This window comes from Oncorhynchus gorbuscha, linkage group LG15 (assembly GCF_021184085.1).
Source record: "Oncorhynchus gorbuscha isolate QuinsamMale2020 ecotype Even-year linkage group LG15, OgorEven_v1.0, whole genome shotgun sequence".
In the NCBI taxonomy this organism is placed as follows: Eukaryota; Metazoa; Chordata; class Actinopteri; order Salmoniformes; family Salmonidae; genus Oncorhynchus; species Oncorhynchus gorbuscha.
Window position 1 is genome coordinate 568,420 of NC_060187.1, and position 21,184 is coordinate 589,603.

The window sequence follows — 21,184 nt, forward strand, 5'->3', positions numbered from 1 at the left end:
TGTGTGAGAGGTCAAACCTCCACTAGTCTTTCTGCTGTGTGAGAGGTCAAACCTCCACTAGTCTTTCTGCTGTGTGAGAGGTCAAACCTCCACTAGTCTTTCTGCTGTGTGAGAGGTCAAACCTCCACTAGTCTTTCTGCTGTGTGAGAGGTCAAACCTCCACTAGTCTTTCTGCTGTGAGAGGTCAAACCTCCACTAGTCTTTCTGCTGTGTGAGAGGTCAAGCCTCCACTAGTCTTTCTGCTGTGAGAGGTCAAACCTCCACTAGTCTTTCTGCTGAGTGGTCAAACCTCCACTAGTCTTTCCGCTGTGTGAGAGGTCAAGCCTCCACTAGTCTTTCTGCTGTGTGAGAGGTCAAGCCTCCACTAGTCTTTCTGCTGTGAGAGGTCAAACCTCCACTAGTCTTTCTGCTGAGTGGTCAAACCTCCACTAGTCTTTCTGCTGTGTGAGAGGTCAAACCTCCACTAGTCTTTCTGCTGTGTGAGAGGTCAAACCTCCACTAGTATCTTTGCTCCAGGAGACCTGTACTTGGTCTGTCGCTGCTGAAGGTGACATGCCGTACTCCAAAAACCCATTTCTGAGAAACCTCCCGTCACCAAAGCCAAATCCATAAACCGGAATGTCTTACCAGTCAGTACGGGCCATACAATGTGTGAAAATAAATGTTTAAATCCAACTTCTCCAGAGTTTACCGAATTCTAACCATATCTCCCTAAAGGTGCTCTGCCATCTGGGATCACGCAGTAAAAAGAGGCTCGTCTACACATGACCTACTGAATATACTCCTTCAGACTGACAGGCAAATCCATCAACCCTGTTAAGACAAGCACACTTCCTTCTACAACAGGAAACATTTGTCAACGTTATCAGGAACATAAAACAGTAAAGAGTGTACCATATTAATGTCCTCTGATATTTCACAACTCAGACTTGGAAGAGGGCCTTTCTTGCATGGTATTAAATATTGATTTATATTAGAGCAGACTGTCTCCTGAATTACCTTTGTGATGAGCAGTGGTTCTCGGTGCTCTCTGCCTCCTTTGAGTGTGAATCCCCATGGAGCACCCCCTGAGAGCAGGACATCTACCAGCCGCCACCCCTCCCGGCCCCTCTGATCCATGTCTTCCCGTCTCTCCATCAGCCAATGGTTGTGATCGCCATCAGAATACCGGGGCTCACTCCTACTATCCAAGGTGTCCATGGAGCTTAGAAAAACACCTCACTTGATAAAAGACGGGTCAGTTTTCAATAACAGAAAAAAATAAAGATTTTTCTTCATAACTGAAAAAAACAAACATTTTTACTACATCACTATGCCTTCTCCTGATCACACTCCAGACTGTAACGCCCGATGTCCACCAGATACATCTGCGTTTTATTTGGCCATATGTCTAGCTCACATTTTTGTAGTTGATGCACCTGCGTCGCTTTTCAACTTGTTGGAGTATGTGTGTGTACTTCCGTTTGTACCACCGTTCTGTACAGCAAAGCAGGAGTGGAAAATATTTCACTCATGCGGCACGCAGAATGCACCGAAACCTAGTGCGGCATCCCCAGCGTAGCGTTTCGGACTGATCCACTGACAACGAAGGACTTCCGCCGGAACGCAAACAGTTTGATGAATCTGGTGGACATGAGGCGTAATGCTCTTAGTTGAGACTTAAAACATGTCAGCATACAGGGTTGAACTAACGTTAGCTAAATAACTCATCCAAATAGAGTAGGACCCCTGCTTTGTGAGTCACTCTAATAAGTTATCACATGAACAGGCAAAGTTGTATCTAGTCAGCTAAGATCACAAACAACAAACTCGCGAAGTCTCACGCACGTCAGGCTAGTTAATGTTTGCTAGGCTAGCTCCAAACTAGCAGTCGATTAGATAGTTTTCCAAACACATGGAAATACCTGGCACTTTATGGAAACAGGTATATAAATTCAAAAAGCATTACACTTGACTTAAATAAATTAAACATTCAGGCATGAACTGTTTGCTAGAGTAATTAATCGAAGAGGTTTAAACTCGATAGTGTTAAATTTAGTTTCCAACGTTGCTACCTGGGAATTCAATGTGTTGAAAATGACCCGATCTTGCCTGGTTTGCTTTTGTCGACGAGCACAGCTTTCAAAGTTATTCATTCTTCATAATATTCGTCACTTGTCTTCTGCCAATTAATGGACATACGTGTAATTATCTAGTTAACAAATCGTTTTCAAGCGACCCACCTTTTCCAAGAGACTAGCTAGCATGCTAGTTTATTAACCTGTGGATGCAGTGGATTACACAGCGACCTGGGATTTGGACAGCTGCAGCCTGCTGTCATAGACAAGACATAACATCGTAAACGTAAATCCAAGGCACTTCAATGAGTATGATATGTTGAAGGCATACTTCAGGATTTTGGCAATGAGGCCTTTATCTACGTCCCCAGAGAAAGATGAATTTATGGATACCATTTTAAGTCTCTGTCCAGTATGAAGGAAGTTAGAGATAGTATTGGCTCGCAAAACCAACTAGCATTAGTGCAATAGCTGGAAGTCTATGGATATCTGCTTGCATATATAAAATATAAATTAAATTGTAATTCGCAACATATCATAAGAAATGTCTGATGGACAACCACAAATTAATACATACAATACGAAACGTAACATAAAGTAAATAATTTGGTAAAATGTACTTTTACTAAGTGACGTCTACCGATGACTCTAGGTTGATCTTCCAAATTGCCAACGAGCCTCTGACATATACTACAACAGCACCACCTGGTGTTGTAGACATGTAACTTTTCCTCGAAAAGGATAGTAGTTTACGCACAGAGTTTACGCGTATCGAGTAGATACTATAGACTAGTCTATAGAGCTCGCCAGGTTGAAGTGGCAAACCCGTTTTGGTGATTTCTGGTATATCATCAAAATAAATCACATCACGTTTTAGACTTTACAGTGAAATGCTACTAGCCCTTTCCCAACATTGGAGACTTAAAAAGTAAGGAAATAGAAACACAATAGATAATAATGAGGGTATAATCAAGGAGTAGCGGTACCGAGTCAATGTGCTGGGGTACCACGTTGTAATATGTACATGTAGGTAGGGGTAATAGTCACAAGGACAGATAATCAACATAGTGTGTGTGTGTGTGGAGTGTCAGTGTAAGTATATGTGAGTGTATAGGTAGAGTCTAGTGAGTGTGCATAGACCAGTGGCGACCCATCATTCAGGGTGACACGTCATTTGAGCCCCACCTGTTTAGCATGTTAATTTGGCATTAATATGTGCATCAAAGCAGGGACCGAGAGACTGAAAAACAGCTTCTATCTCAAGGCCATCAGAGTGTTAAACAGCCACCACTAACATTGAGTGGCTGCTGCCAACACACTGACTCAACTCCAGACACTTTAATAATGAAAGATAAATGAATGTATCACTAGCCACTTTAAACAATGCCACTTTATATAATGTTTACATACCCTACATCACTCATCTCATATGTATATACTGTACTCTATACCATCTACTGCATCTTGCCTATGCTGTTCTGTACCATCACTCATTCATATATCTTTATGTACATATTCTTATTCATTCCTTTACACTTGTGTGTATAAGGTAGTTGTTGTGAAATTGTTGGGTTAGATTACTCGTTGGTTATTACTGCATGGTCGGAACTAGAAGCACAAGCATTTCGCTACACTCGCATTAACATCTGCTAACCATGTGTATGTGACAAATAACATTTCATTTGTGATTTCATTTGTGTCACATATCAGTTTTCAAACAATGTAATAAAAAAAATACAAACATGGTTTCTTTACTTTCTTGAGTAAGGCAGCTCCAAAATGCAGGTGTTTCAGCCTAGCTCAGTGCTTTCTGTGGTGGTGGGGCAGCCAGAGGAAAATACAGAGCGTAGGGGTTGGTAATGTTCCCTAGTTGCACCGTGATTGGCTCAGTGTTCTGCCACTCATGAGGACACATGAGTGTTCTGCCACTCATGAGATTTAGAAGTGCCCATCCAAGAAGGCCCAAGGTCATTGGCCACATATAAAATGTTATCACGTTATATCTACTGTAGCTTTGATTAGACTGATCATGTCAACATCATACATTCAAAATCTTAGCTAGCAAGCTAGACAATCAGTCATCATCATGAATCACATCTACAATCTACTGGCAAATCCTTTTCAATCCTTGTCATATGAAGATAAATTATAGATAAAACGTATCGGTGCTCATCGGTCATTGGATATAAATATTACACAACAAGTTGGAAATCGCAAATTCAACAACTTGTGGTTTGGAAGGACTCAGTGGCTAACTGCAAGCGTTGCAAAGCAATCACTAGCCTGCTATCAAATCCAACTTTATTTGTCACGTGCCGAATATGACAAGTGTTTTGCCTTTACCGTGAAATGCTTAATTACAAGCCCATAACCAACAGTGCAGTTCAAGAAGAGTTAAGAAAATATTTACCAAATAAACTTAGGTATAAAATAATAAAAAGTAACACAATAACATAACAATAACGAGGCTTTATACAGGGGGTACCGGTACAGAGTCAATGTGGAGGCTATATACAGGGGGTACCGGTACAGAGTCAATGTGGAGGCTATATACAGGGGGTACCAGTACAGAGTCAATGTGGAGGCTATATACAGGGGGTACCGGTACCAGAGTGGGGGAGGGGGGCTTTCCTCTGACACGCCTAGGACAGAATGTATGCACACATGACTGTAAGTCGCTTTGGATAAAAGCGTCTGCTAAATGGCATATATTATATATTGTGGTGCCCTCTTCACAACTGTCTTGTTGTGTTTGGACCATGATCACCATAGCATCTCCCACCTGTAGCACACGCTCCAGCAGGTATATCTCTGTAGTCACCCCCAAAACCAATTATTTCTTTGGCCGCCTCTCCTTCCAGTTCTCTGCTACCAATGACTGGAACGAACTACAAAAATCTCTGAAACTGGAAACACTTATCTCCCTCACTAGCTTTAAGCACCAACTGTCCGAGCAGCTCACAGATTACTGCACCTGTACATAGCCCACCTATAATTTAGCCCAAACAACTACCTCTTTCCCTACTGTATTTAATTAATTTATTTATTTTGCTCCTTTGCACCTCATTATTTTTTCTTCCATTGCAAATCTACCATTCCAGTGTTTTACTTGCTATATTGTATTTACTTTGCCACCATGGCCTTTTTTTGCCTTTACCTCCCTTATCTGACCTCATTTGCTCACATCGTATATAGACTTGTTTATACTGTATTATTGACTATGTTTGTTTTAATCCATGTGTAACTCTGTGTCGTTGTATGTGTCAAACTTGTCACGCCTTGGTCTTAGTATTTTGTGTTTTCTTTCTTTATTTGGTCAGGCCAGGGTGTGACATGGGTTATTGTGGTGTGTTTTTGTCTTAGGGGTTTGTGGGGTGACTAATTAGTCTATGGCTGCCTGAGGCGGTTCTCAATCAGTCAGGTGATTTATCGTTGTCTCTGATTGGGAACCATATTTAGGCAGCCATATTCTGTGAGTGTTTTCGTGGGTGATTGTTCCTGTCTCTGTGTAGTTATTCACCAGACAGGCTGTATAGGTTTTCACGTTCCGTTTGTTGTTTTGTTTATATATAGTTATTTCATGTATCGTCTATTCTTCATTAAAGAACATGAGTAACCACCATGCTGCATTTTGGTCCGCTTCTCCTTCAACAGACGAACGCCGTTACAGAACTGCTTTGCTTTATCTTGGCCAGGACGCAATTGTAAATGAGAACTTGTTCTCAACTTGCCTACCTGGTTAAATAAAGGTGAAATAAAAATAAATAAAAATGATTGTTTGCTAGTGATGTGGACACCAAGGAACTTGAAACTCTCGACCCAGTCCACTGCAGCACCGTCGAAGTTAATGGGGGCCTGTTCGGCCCACCTTTTCCTGTAGTCCACAATCAGCTCCTTTGTCTTGCTCACACTGAGGGAGAGGTTATTGTCCTGGCACCCCACGGCCACGTCTCTGACCTCCTCCCTATAGGCTGTCTCATCGTTGTCGGTGATCAGGTCTACCACTATTCGGTGGAGTGGGTGTGTTGTCCAAGTCTGGGTTTAAGGGTCTCCTTTCCAAGCTTAAAAGGATGAATATTCACATGCTATGGGCCAGAAAAGGTTGAATACATTGGCCATGCTGTCAATCCAGCATGACTTCTGCCACATTCAAAACAACTGGAAAATCTCAGACTTCAGTGAGTTCAAGACAACTGGGAACTCTGAAAATAACTAGCTCCGACTGGGAAAATACGTTTTGAAAAGCCATCCAACTTGGCATTCCAAGTCGGGAACACAGGCCTCTTTCTAGAGCTCCGACCTGAAGATCACTGACGCCATCATTCAACCTTGTTTTTTCAGAGTTCCCAGTTGTCTTGAAAGCACCATAAATCCAGAGAATGCCAGACTTTGATGACAAAGTTTTATGACAAAATTTGCCCACAAGAAGGATCACCGTGCCACCTTCCTGTTCAAGTGAGCACAGCACAATAAGGTGAGTCCAAAAATGTCTTGTATGCTGCTACATAAATTACGTAATATGCCAGGGAGATATGAATACTGCTAAGAAAGTAACTCTAAGTGTATGTTGTGTAATAAGCTGTTAGTAGCCCTTGTGCCTCACAGTAATAATTTGCTCGCTATCCCCCTCATAACTTAGCCTACTGTTCTGACTTGGTGGTGCACATATAGCCTATAGCCTGTTTTAGAGAAATGTAATCATTGAATATTGTAAGAGCTTTCATTGGCTGCTTATATGCCCCCTTTATTTATCCTACGGTTCTGACTTGGTGTACAGGCAGAATACCGTAAGAAAGGCCCATGTTCTGAATTCTGTCACTGTACATTTCAAAAGTGCTGAACAAATGATCATATTGACTACGTCCGTCCTAGCTTGCTTATTAATGTCTTAATCGAAATTACAGATTTTTTATTTTTACCCCCTTTTTCTCCCCAATTTTGTGATTACGATCTTGTTTCATCACTGCAACGGGCTCGGGAGAGGCAAAGGTCGAGTCATGCGTCCTCCGAAACATGACCTGCCAAACCGCGCTTCTTAACACCTACTCACTTAACCCGGAAGCCAGATGCACCAATGTGTCAGAGGAAACACTATTCAACTGACGACCGAAGTCAGCCTGCAGGCGCTAGGACCGCCACAAGGAGTCGTTAGAGCGCGATGAGTCAAGTTAAGGCCCTCCGGCCAAACCCTCCCATAACCCGGACGACTTTTGGCCAATTGTGCGCTGCCCTATGGGACTCCCGGTCATGGCCGGTAATGACACAGCCTGGGATCGAAAGCCCAGGCTATAGATGCTGTGCCTTAGACCACTGCACCACTTCGGAGGCCACGGATTGCCTCTTATAAGCTCGTCGTTCCCTTATGCCATAGTTTGTACATCTCACTTGTCAGTAGAAACCACATTTGTTTAAGCAAGTCAACCATATCAGCTATATTTTTTTAAAGAGGCAGTAAATGAGGCTGAATTAGCTGTTTTGCAGCCAGACAAGTATCCACTGATAGCCAGGTGTAGCAGTGGTAAGGATTCACTCCATGGTGCTGAAAGGAAAGTTCTGCTGTTGGGACAGCTTTATGCCTCTAACCCTATTACGGGGGCTGAGTCACTGGCTTACTGGTGCTCTTCCATGCCATCCCTAGGAGGGGTGCATCACTCAGTGGGTTGAGTCACTGACGTAATCTTCCTGTCCGGGTTGGCGCCCCCCTCGGGTTTGTGCAGTGGGGGAGATCTTCGTGGGCTATACTCGACCTTGTCTCAGGATGGTAAGTTGGTGGTTGAAGGTATCCCCCTAGTGGTGTGGGGGCTGTGCTTTAGCAAAGTGGGTGGGGTTATATCCTGCCTGGTTGGCCCTGTCTGGGGGTATCATCGGATGGGGCCACAGTGTCTCCCGACCCCTTCTGTCTCAGCCTCCAGTATTTATGCTGCAGTAGTTTATGTGTCGGGGGGCCAGGGTCAGTTTGTTATATCTGGAGTACTTCTCCTGTCTTATCCAGTGTCCTGTGTGAATTTAAGTATGCTCTCTCTAATTCTCTCTCACTTTCTCTCTCTCGGAGGACCTGAGCCCTAGGACCATGCCTCAGGATTACCTGGCATGATGACTCCTTGCTGTCCCCAGTCCACCTGGTCGTGCTGCTGCTCCAGTTTCAACCGTTCTGCATACGGCTATGGAACCCTGACCTGTTCACCGGACGTGCTACCTGTCCCAGACCTGCTGTTTTCAACTCTCTAGAGACAGCAGGAGTGGTAGAGATACTCTCAATGATAGGCTATGAAAAGCTAACTGACATTTACTCCTGAGGTGCTGACTTGTTGCACCCTCTACAACCAATGCAATTATTATTATGTGACCCTGCTGGTCATCTATGAACATCTTGGCCATGTTCTGTTATAATCTCCACCCGGCACAGCCAGAAGAGGAGTGGCCACCCCTCAGAGCGTGGTTCCGCTCTAGGTTTCTTCCTGGGTTCCTGCCTTTCTAGGGAGTTTTTCCTAGCCACTGTGCTTCTACATCTGCATTGCTTGCTGTTTGGGGTTTTAGGCTGGGTTTCTGTACAGCTCTGTGACATCTGCTGATGTAAGAAGGGCTTTATAAATATATTTGATTGATTGATGTTATTATTCAACAACACAGACCCCAATAATTCCTTATTGACCGTTAGTACTCTCCGGTGTGTATTATCTTAAAATATTCTTACACAAGGAATAAGTTAGTCATTCACTAAACCCTAAACCTCAACTAAATATTGTAATAAATCATGTGGAAATTGAGCAAGTTGATGTGACTAACCTGTGTGGAGTAACCCTGGATTGTAAACTGTCATGGTCCAAACATATTGATACAACAGTAGCTAAGATGGGGAGAAGTCTGTCCATAATAAAGCACTGCTCTGCCTTAACTCTATCAACAAGGCAGGTCCTACAGCCTCTAGTTTGGTCACAACTGGACTGCTGTCGTGGCACCTGGCCAGTCGTGTGGTCAGGTGCCACAAAAAGGGACAAAAATGGCTCAGAACAGGGCAGCACGGCTGGCCTTGGATGTACACAGAGAGCTAACATTAATAATATGTCAATCTTGCCTGGCTCAAAGTGAAGGAGAGATTTACTTCATCACTACTCTTATTTATGAGAGGTATAGACATGTTGAACGCACCAAACTGTCTGTTTGAACTACTGGCGCACAGCCCATGCATACCCCACAAGACATGCCACCAGAGGTCTCTTCACAGTCCCCAAGTCCCAAACAGACTATGGGAGGTGCACAGTACTACATAGAGCCATGGCTACATGGAACTCTATTCCACAGTACTACATAGAGCCATGATGACATGGAACTCTATTCCACAGTACTACATAGAGCCATGACTACATGGAACTCTATTCCACAGTACTACATAGAGCCATGACGACATGGAACTCTATTCCACAGTACTACATAGAGCCATGACGACATGGAACTCTATTCCACAGTACTACATAGAGCCATGACTACATGGAACTCTATTCCACAGTACTACATAGAGCCATGACTACATGGAACTCTATTCCACAGTACTACAGAGCCATGACTACATGGAACTCTATTCCACAATACTACATAAAGCCATGACTACATGTAACTCTATTCCACAGTACTACATAGAGCCATGACTACATGGAACTCTATTCCACAGTACTACATAAAGCCATGACTACATGGAACTCTATTCCACAGTACTACATAGAGCCATGACTACACGGCAGGGTAGCCTAGTGGTTCGAGCGTTGGACTAGTAACCGGAAGGTTGCGAGTTCAAACCCCCGAGCTGACAAGGTACAAATCTGTCGTTCTGCCCCTGAACAGGCAGTTAACCCACTGTTCCCAGGCCGTCATTGAAAATAAGAATTTGTTCTTAACTGACTTGCCTGGTTAAATAAAGGTTAAAAAAATAAAATAAAATAAAAAGCATGGAACTCTATTCCACAGTACTACATAGAGCCATGACTACATGGAACTCTATTCCACAGTACTACATAAAGCCATGACTACATGGAACTCTATTCCACAGTACTACATAAAGCCATGACTACATGGAACTCTATTCCACAGTACTACATAGAGCCATGACTACATGGAACTCTATTCCACAGTACTACATAGAGCCATGACTACATGGAACTCTATTCCACAGTACTACATAGAGCCATGACTACATGGAACTCTATTCCACAGTACTACATAGAGCCATGACTACATGGAACTCTATTCCACAGTACTACATAGAGCCATGACGACATGGAACTCTATTCCACAGTACTACATAGAGCCATGACGACATGGAACTCTATTCCACAGTACTACATAGAGCCATGATGACATGGAACTCTATTCCACAGTACTACATAGAGCCATGATGACATGGAACTCTATTCCACAGTACTACATAGAGCCATGACTACATGGAACTCTATTCCACAGTACTACATAGAGCCATGACGACATGGAACTCTATTCCACAGTACTACATAGAGCCATGACGACATGGAACTCTATTCCACAGTACTACATAGAGCCATGACGACATGGAACTCTATTCCACAGTACTACATAGAGCCATGACGACATGGAACTCTATTCCACAGTACTACATAGAGCCATGACGACATGGAATGCTATTCCACAGTACTACATAGAGCCATGACTACATGGAACACTATTCCACAGTACTACATAGAGCCATGACTACATGGAACTCTATTCCACAGTACTACATAGAGCCATGACTACATGGAACTCTATTCCACAGTACTACATAGAGCCATGACTACATGGAACTCTATTCCACAGTACTACATAGAGCCATGACTACATGGAACTCTATTCCACAGTACTACATAGAGCCATGACTACATGGAACTCTATTCCACAGTACTACATAGAGCCATGACTACATGGAACTCTATTCCACAGTACTACATAGAGCCATGACTACATGGAACTCTATTCCACAGTACTACAGAGCCATGACTACATGGAACTCTATTCCACAATACTACATAGAGCCATGACTACATGGAACTCTATTCCACAGTACTACATAGAGCCATGACTACATGGAACTCTATTCCACAGTACTACATAGAGCCATGACTACATGGAACTCTATTCCACATCAAGTAACTGATGCAAACAGTAAAATTAGATTTTAAAAAACATAAAAAAGCACCTTAAGGAACAGTGGGGACTGTGAAGCAACAAACATTGGCACAGACACATGCATACACACACAATAACATACGCACTATACATACACATGGATTTAGTACTGTAGATATGTGGTAGTGGTGGAGTAGGGCCTGAGGGGAACACAGGAGGTTGTGAAATCTGTGAATGTATTGTAATGTTTTTAAAATGGTATAAAATTCCTTAATTATGTTGAACAGTAGCTGCTGCCTTGACAGGAACTAATGGTGATCCATAATAAACCCCAGGAAGAGTAGCTGCTGCCTTGACAGGAACTAATGGAGATCCATAATAAACCCAAGGAAGAGTAGCTGCTGCCTTGACAGGAACTAATGGGGATCCATAATAAACCCAAGGAAGAGTAGCTGCTGCCTTGACAGGAACTAATGGAGATCCATAATAAACCCAAGGAAGAGTAGCTGCTGCCTGGACAGGAACTAATGGGGATCCATAATAAACCCAAGGAAGAGTAGCTGCTGCCTGGACAGGAACTAATGGGGATCCATAATAAACCCAAGGAAGAGTAGCTGCTGCCTGGACAGGAACTAATGGGGATCCATAATAAACCCAAGGAAGAGTAGCTGCTGCCTTGACAGGAACTAATGGAGATCCATAATAAACCCAAGGAAGAGTAGCTGCTGCCTTGACAGGAACTAATGGAGATCCATAATAAACCCAAGGAAGAGTAGCTGCTGCCTTGACAGGAACTAATGGGGATCCATAATAAACCCAAGGAAGAGTAGCTGCTGCCTTGACAGGAACTAATAAATACATAATAATACATAATACATAAAATACAAATACCTCAACCCAATCGAAAAACTTTGGGATGAATTAGATCGCCAACTGCGAGCCAGCCCTAATCACCCAGCATCAATGCCCGACCTCAATAATGCTCTTGTGGCTGAATGGAAGCAAGACCCCACAGCAATGTTCCAACATCTAGTGGAAAGCCTTCCCAGAAGAGTGGAGGCTGTTATAGCTGTAAAGAGGGGGACCAACTCCATATTAATGCCTCCCCAGAAGAATGGAGGCTATTATAGCAGCAAAAGGGGGGACCAACTCCATATTAATGCCCATGATTTTGGAATGAGATTTTGATGAGCAGGTGTCCACATACATTCTTTGGCAACAGCTCTGGGGGACATTTCTGCAGTCAGCATGCCAATTGTACTTTTTTTTTGCAGACCACCATAGTGCCTGTGCCCAAGAACACTAAGGTAACCTGCCTAAATGACTGCCGACCCATAGCACTCACGTCTCACATCAACACCATCATCCCAGAAACCCTAGACCCACTCAAATTTGCATGCCGCCCCAACAGATGCACAGATGCAAAATCTATTGTACTCCACACTGCCTGTTCCCACCTGGACAAAAGGAACACCTATGTGAGAATGCTGTTCATTGACTGCAGTTCAGCATTCAACACCATAGTGCTCTCAAAGCAACACCCCCCCCCCTTTAAGATTTAGATGCACTATTGTAAAGTGACTGTCCCACTCGATGTCATAAGGTAAATGCACCAATTTGTAAGTCGCTCTGGATAAGAGCGTCTGCTAAATGACTTAAATGTAAATGTAATCATCACTAAGCTAAGGACCCTGGGACTAAACACCTCCCTCTGAAACTGGATCTTGGACTTCTGACGGGCCGCCCCCAGGTGGTGAGGGTAGGTAGCAACACATCCGCCACGCTGATCCTCAACACAGGGGCCCCTCAGGGGTGCGTGCTCAGTCCCCTCCTGTACTCCCTGTTCACTCATGACTGCCACGGCCAGGCACGACTCCAACATCACTAAATTAGCCGATGACACAACAGTGGTAGGCCTGATCACCGACAACGATTAGACAGCCTATAGGGAGGAGGTCAGAGACCTGGCCGTGTGGTGCCAGAATAACAACCTCTCCCTCAACGCGATCAAGAAAAAGGAGATGATTGTGGACTATTAGGAAAAACAGGACCGAGCACGCCCCATTATCATCGACGGGCTGCAGTGGAGCAGCCTGAGAGCTTCAAGTTCCTTGGTGTCCACATCACAAACAAACTAACACCGAGACAGTCGTGAAGAGGGCACGACATAACCTATTCCCCCTCAGGAGACTGAAAAGATTTGGCATGGGTCCTCAGATCCTCAAAAGGTTATACAGCTGCACCATTGAGAGCATCCTGACTGGTTGCATCACTGCATGGTATGGCAACTGCTCAGCCTCCGACCGCAAGGCACTACAGAGGATAGTGTGTACAGCCCAGTACATCACTGGGCCAAGCTTACTGTCATCCAGAACCTCTATACCAGGCAGTGTTAGAGGAAGGCCCTAAACATTGTCAATGATTCCAGCCACCCTAGAAATAGACTGTTCTCTCTGCTACTGCATGGCAAGCTGTACCGGAACACCAAGTATAGGTCCAAGAGGCTTCTAAACCGCTTCTACCCCCAAGCCATGAGACTCCTGAACAGCTAGTCAAATGGCTACCCAGACTATTTGCATCCCCCCCCCCTTTTTTACACTGCTGCTACTCTCTGTTGTCATTTATGCATAGTCACTTTAATAATTCTACCTACACGTGCATACTACCTCAACTAACCGGTGCCCCCGCAAATTGACTCTGTATTGGTAACCCCTGTGTATTGCCTCCCTATTGACTCTGTATTGGTACCCCCTGTATATAGCCTCCCTATTGACTCTGTATTGGTAACCCCTGTATATAGCCTCCCTATTGACTCTGTATTGGTAAACCCTGTATATAGCCTCCCTATTGACTCTGTATTGGTAACCCCCAGTGTATTGCCTCCCTATTGACTCTGTATTGGTAACCCCCTGTATATAGCCTCCCTATTGACTCTGTATTGGTACCCCCTGTGTATAGCCTCCACATTGACTCTGTATTGGTAACCCCCTGTATATAGCCTCCCTATTGACTCTGTATTGGTAACCCCCTGTATATAGCCTCCACATTGACTCTGTATTGGTACCCCCTGTATATATCCTCCCTATTGACTCTGTATTGGTAACCCCCAGTGTATTGCCTCCCTATTGACTCTGTATTGGTACCCCCTGTGTATAGCCTCCCTATTGACTCTGTATTGGTACCCCCTGTGTATAGCCTCCCTATTGACTCTGTATTGGTAACCCCCAGTGTATTGCCTCCCTATTGACTCTGTATTGGTACCCCCTGTATATAGCCTCCACACTGACTCTGTATTGGTACCCCCTGTGTATAGCCTCCCTATTGACGCTGTATTGGTACCCCCTGTGTATAGCCTCCCTATTGACTCTGTATTGGTACCCCCTGTGTATAGCCTCCCTATTGACTCTGTATTGGTACCCCCTGTGTATAGCCTCCACACTGACTCTGTATTGGTACCCCCTGTATATAGCCTCCACATTGACTCTGTATTGGTACCCCCTGTGTATAGCCTCCCTATTGACTCTGTATTGGTACCCCCTGTGTATAGCCTCCCTATTGACTCTGTATTGGTACCCCCTGTGTATAGCCTCCCTATTGACTCTGTATTGGTACCCCCTGTGTATAGCCTCCCTATTGACTCTGTATTGGTAACCCCTGTATATAGCCTCCCTATTGACTCTGTATTGGTACCCCCTGTGTATAGCCTCCCTATTGACTCTGTATTGGTACCCCCTGTGTATAGCCTCCCTATTGACTCTGTATTGGTACCCCCTGTGTATAGCCTCCACACTGACTCTGTATTGGTACCCCCTGTGTATAGCCTCCACACTGACTCTGTATTGGTACCCCCTGTGTATAGCCTCCACACTGACTCTGTATTGGTACCCCCTGTGTATAGCCTCCACACTGACTCTGTATTGGTACCCCCTGTATATAGCCTCCACACTGACTCTGTATTGGTACCCCCTGTATATAGCCTCCCTATTGACTCTGTATTGGTACCCCCTGTGTATAGCCTCCCTATTGACTCTGTATTGGTACCCCCTGTGTATAGCCTCCCTATTGACTCTGTATTGGTAACCCCCAGTGTATTGCCTCCCTATTGACTCTGTATTGGTACCCCCTGTGTATAGCCTCCCTATTGTTATTTTACTGCTGCTCTTTAATGACCTGTTACTGTTATCTCTTATTCTTAAATTATTTTCTGTATTTTTTTAAAAACTGCATTGTTCATTAGGGCTCATAAATAAGCATTTCAATGTAAGGTACACCTGTTGTATTCAGCGCATGTGACTAATAAAATGTAGTTTGATTTTGATTTGAAACACACGGGAAGCACTGTCTTGTTTGAGAGCCTAGTCGCAGCCTTGCAGCGCCACCGGAAGCATCACATACATGGATGTCTATGAGGACTTGTGTCTGTATTCTGCAGGTAAATGTTGGCGCAGAGTGGAACAAATCAGCTCACATTCCTGCTGAGTACAGAGAGAGCAGGACTCCGCATCTGTCTGAACTCACTGCTACAGATCAATAGACTGTCTGAACTCACTGCTACAGATCAATAGACTGTCTGAACTCACTGCTACAGATCAATAGACTGTCTGACTGAACTCACTACTACAGATCAATAGACTGTCTGAACTCACTGCTACAGATCAATAGACTGTCTGACTGAACTCACTGCTACAGATCAATAGACTGTCTGACTGAACTCACTGCTACAGATCAATAGACTGTCTGAACTCTCTACTACAGATCAATAGACTGTCTGAACTCTCTACTACAGATCAATAGACTGTCTGAACTCACTGCTACAGATCAATAGACTGTCTGAACTCACTGCTACAGATCAATAGACTGTCTGAACTCTCTACTACAGATCAATAGACTGTCTGACTGAACTCACTGCTACAGATCAATAGACTGTCTGAACTCACTGCTACAGATCAATAGACTGTCTGAACTCTCTACTACAGATCAATAGACTGTCTGACTGAACACACTGCTACAGATCAATAGACTGTCTGAACTCACTGCTACAGATCAATAGACTGTCTGAACTCACTGCTACAGATCAATAGACTGTCTGAACTCACTGCTACAGATCAATAGACTGTCTGAACTCACTGCTACAGATCAATAGACTGTCTGAACTCACTGCTACAGATCAATAGACTGTCTGAACTCACTGCTACAGATCAATAGTCTGTCTGAACTCACTGCTACAGATCAATAGACTGTCTGAACTCACTGCTACAGATCAATAGACTGTCTGAACTCACTGCTACAGATCAATAGACTGTCTGAACTCACTGCTACAGATCAATAGACTGTCTGAACTCACTGCTACAGATCAATAGACTGTCTGAACTCACTGCTACAGATCAATAGACTGTCTGAACTCACTACTACAGATCAATAGACTGTCTGAACTCACTACTACAGTTCAATAGACTGTCTGACTGAACTCACTGCTACAGATCAATAGACTGACTGAACTCACTGCTACAGATCAATACTGTCTCTCTGACTGAACTCACTGCTACAGATCAATAGACTGTCTGAACTCACTACTACAGATCAATACTGTCTGACTGAACTCACTGATACAGATCAATAGACTGTCTGACTGATCTCACTGCTACAGATCAATAGACTGTCTGTCTGAACTCACTGCTACAGATCAATAGACTGTCTGAACTCTCTACTACAGATCAATAGACTGTCTGACTGAACTCACTGCTACAGATCAATAGACTGTCTGAACTCACTACTACAGATCAATAGACTGTCTGACTGAACTCACTGCTACAGATCAATAGACTGTCTGAACTCTCTACTACAGATCAATCCCATAGGGATCAGGGCCCATAGGGAAAATAGGGATCAGGGCCCATAGGGAATATAGGGATCAAAGCCCATAGGGAACATAGGGATCAAAGCCCATAGGGAACATAGGGATCAGGGGCCATAGGGAATATAGGGATCAGGGCCCATAGGGAAGATAGGGACAAAAGCCCATAGGGAATATAGGGATCAGGGCCCATAGGGAACAGGGCCCATAGGGAATATAGGGAACAGGGCCCATAGGGAATATAGGGATCAGGGCCCATAGGGAATATAGGGATCAGGGCCCATAGGGAACAGGGCCCATAGTGAACATAGGGATCAGGGCCCATAGGGAATATAGGGATCAGGGCCCATAGGGAACAGGACCCATAGTGAAAATAGGGATCTGGGCCCATAGGGAACATTGGGATTCAGGGCCCATAGAGAACATGGGGATCAGGGCCCATAGGGAACAGGGCCCATAGGGAATATAGGGATCAGGGCCCATAGGGAATATAGGGATCAGGGCCCATAGGGAATATAGGGATCAGGGCCCATAGGGAACATAGGGATCAGAGCCCATAGGGAACATAGGATCAGGGCCCATAGGGAACATAGGGATCAGAGCCCATAGGGAATATAGGGATCAGGGCCCATAGGGAACAGGGCCCATAGGGAATATAGGGATCAGAGCCCATAGGGAATATAGGGATCAGGGCCCATAGGGAACAGGGCCCATAGGGAACATAGGGATCAGGGCCCATAGGGAACAGGGCCCATAGGGAATGTAGGGATCAGAGCCCATAGGGAATATAGGGATCAGAGCCCATAGGGAATATAGGGATCAGGGCCCATAGGGAACAGGGCCCATAGGGAACATAGGGATCAGGGCCCATAGGGAACAGGGCCCATAGGGAATGTAGGGATCAGAGCCCATAGGGAATATAGGGATCAGGGCCCATAGGGAAAATAGGGATAAGAGCCCATAGGGAATGTAGGGATCAGGGCCCATAGGGAACAGAGCCCATAGGGAACATAGGGATCAGAGCCCATAGGGAATGTAGGGATCAGGGCCCATAGGGAAAATAGGGATAAGAGCCCATAGGGAATGTAGGGATCAGGGCCCATAGGGAACAGAGCCCATAGGGAATGTAGGGATCAGAGCCCATAGGGAATGTAGGGATCAGAGCCCATAGGGAATGTAGGGATCAGAGCCCATAGGGAATGTAGGGATCAGGGCCCCAATATATATGGAATAGGGTGCCATTTGGGACTAATTAGCTTGTCTGTCCTCCTCAGGCAATACTTATACGGAGGTATAAACATGTCACAAGGCTCTTTGTTTTTGTTCAGTGCTGCTAGGGACAGACATACAGTCGGAAGTTTACATACACTTAGGTTGACTGTGCCTTTAAACATCTTGGAAAATTCAAGAAAATGATTTAATGGCTTTAGAAGCTTCTGATAGGCTAATTGACATCATTTGAGTCAATTGGAGGTGTACCTGTGGATGTATTTCAAGGCCTACCTTCAAACTCAGTGACTCTATGCTTGACATCATGTGAAAATCAAGACCTCAGAATTTTTTTTGTAGACCTCCACAGGTCTGGTTCATCCTTGGGAGCAATTTCCAAACGCCTGAAGGTACCATCTGTACAAACAATAGTACGCAAGTATAAACACCATGGGACCACGCAGCCGTCATCGTTCTGTCTCCTAGAGATGAACGTACTTTGGTGCAAAAAGTGCAAATCAATCCCAGAACAACAGCAAAGGACCTTGTGAAGATGCTGGAGGAAACAGGTACAAAAGTATGTGGTCCTTCTGTAGCTCAGTTGGTAGAGCATGGCGCTTGTAACGCCAGGGTAGTGGGTTCGATCCCCGGGACCACCCATACATAGAATGTATGCACACATGACTGTAAGTCGCTTTGGATAAAAGCGTCTGCTAAATGGCATATATTATTATTATATTATATAGTATCTATATCCACAGTAAAACAAGTTCTATATCGAAATAACCTGAAAGGCCGCTCAGCAAGGAAGAAGCTACTGCTCCAAAACCGCCATAAAAAAGCCAGACTATGGTTTGCAACTTTTGCAACTTTTTTGGAGAAATGTCCTCTGGTCGGATGAAACAAAAATAGAACTGTTTGGTCATAATGACCATTGATATAAGGTGAATGCACCAATTTGTAAGTCGCTCTGGATAAGAGCGTCTGCTAAATGACTTAAATGTAATGTAAATGTAAATGTGATATGTTTGGAGGAAAAAGGGGGAAGCTTGCAAGCCGAAGAACACCATCCCATCCGTGAAGCACAGGGGTGGCAGCATCATGTTGTGGGGGTGCTTTGCTGCAAGAGGGACTGGTGCATTTCACAAAATAGATGGCATCATGAGGCAGGAAAATTATGTGGATATATTGAAGCAACATCTCAAGACATCAATTAAAGCTTGGTCGCAAATAGGTCTTCCAAATGGACAATGACCCCAAGCATACATCCAAAGCTGTGGCAAAATGGCTTCAGGACAACAGAGTCAAGGTATTGGAGTGGCCTTCACAAAGCCCTGACCTCAATCCCATAGAAAATCTGTGGGCAGAACTGAAAAAGCATGTGCGAGTAAGGAGTCCCACAAACCTGATTTAGTTACACCAGCTCTGTCAGGAGGAATGGGCCAAAATTCACCCAACTTATTGTGGGAAGCTTGTGGAAGGCTACCCAAAACATTTGACCCAATTTAAACAATTTAAAGGCATAGCTAACAGATACACTCAATTAGTATGTAAACTTCTGACCCACTGGGAATGTGATCAAATAAATTAAAGCTGAAATCAATAATTCTCTCTACTATTATTCTGACATTTCACATTCTTAAAATAAAGTGGTGATCCTAACTGACCTAAGACAGGGAATATTTATGAGGATTTAATGTCAGGAATTGTGAAAAACGGAGTATAAATGTATTTGGCTAATGTGTATGGAAACTTCTGACTTCAAATGTAAGGTATCACACAGTGTTCCAGGACAACAGTCAGTTCACAGAACAGTAAAAACACACCCAGCTGAAAAGGCAGAGACAGTAACAAGCTGTCGTGACTGAAGCAGAGACAGTAACAAGCTGCCGTGACTGAAGCAGAGACGATTGAGGTCTGTGCCTCATATGTTCAGTCCTTCTGTGTATTCTAGGACTGTAGATCAACACAGCAGATAAAACAGCAGATAAAACAGTTATTGACAGATCATAGCAGATGAAACAGTTGTTGACAGATCATAGCAGATAAAACAGTTGTTGACAGATCATAGCAGATGAAACAGTTGTTGACAGATCATAGCAGATAAAACAGTTGTTGACAGATCATAGCAGATAAAACAGTTGTTGACAGATCATAGCAGATAAAACAGTTATTGACAGATCATAGCAGATAAAACAGTTGTTGACAGATCATAGCAGATAAAACAGTTGTTTTTAACAGATCATAGCAGATAAAATAGTTGTTAACAGATCATAGCAGATAAAACAGTTGTTGACAGATCATAGCAGATAAAACAGTTGTTGACAGATCATAGCAGATAAAACAGTTATTAGATCATAGCAGATAAAACAGTTGTTAACAGATCATAGCAGATAAAACAGATCATAGCAGATAAAACAGTTGTTGACAGATCATAGCAGATAAAACAGTTGTTGACAGATCATAGCAGATAAAACAGTTGTTGACAGATCATAGCAGATAAAACAGTTGTTATTAACAGATCATAGCAGATAAAACAGTTGTTGACAGATCATAGCAGATAAAACAGTTGTTATTAACAGATCATAGCAGATAAAACAGTTGTTGACAGATCATAGCAGATAAAACAGTTGTTGACAGATCATAGCAGATAAAACAGTTGTTGACAGATCATAGCAGATAAAACAGATCATAGCAGATAAAACAGTTGTTATTAACAGATCATAGCAGATAAAACAGTTGTTGACAGATCATAGCAGATAAAACAGTTGTTGACAGATCATAGCAGATAAAACAGTTGTTGACAGATCATAGCAGATAAAACAGTTGTTGACAGATCATAGCAGATAAAACAGTTGTTGACAGATCATAGCAGATAAAACAGTTGTTGACAGATCATAGCAGATAAAACAGTTGTTGACAGATCAGACAG

At 43.7% G+C, this 21,184-nt stretch overlaps 1 protein-coding gene across 5 annotated transcripts in view; it reads right to left on the minus strand.

Annotated features, from left to right (window-relative positions):
• Window positions 1–2,324, minus strand: part of shroom2a (shroom family member 2a) — a 129,312-nt gene extending 126,988 nt beyond the window's left edge. For 2 of the 5 annotated variants that reach the window (XM_046299891.1, XM_046299888.1), the window contains exons 1-2: window positions 2,055–2,264; window positions 1,000–1,221 (exon numbers count right to left, since the gene is read on the minus strand). In XM_046299891.1, coding sequence (XP_046155847.1) covers window positions 1,000–1,200 — 201 coding nt within the window. In that variant the 5' untranslated portion in view covers window positions 1,201–1,221; window positions 2,055–2,264. Of the gene's footprint in view, window positions 1–999; window positions 1,222–2,054 lie in introns of all 5 variants that reach the window. The other 3 variants (XM_046299889.1, XM_046299893.1, XM_046299890.1) reach the window with 3 other exon arrangements.
• Window positions 2,325–21,184: the final 18,860 nt, after the last annotated feature.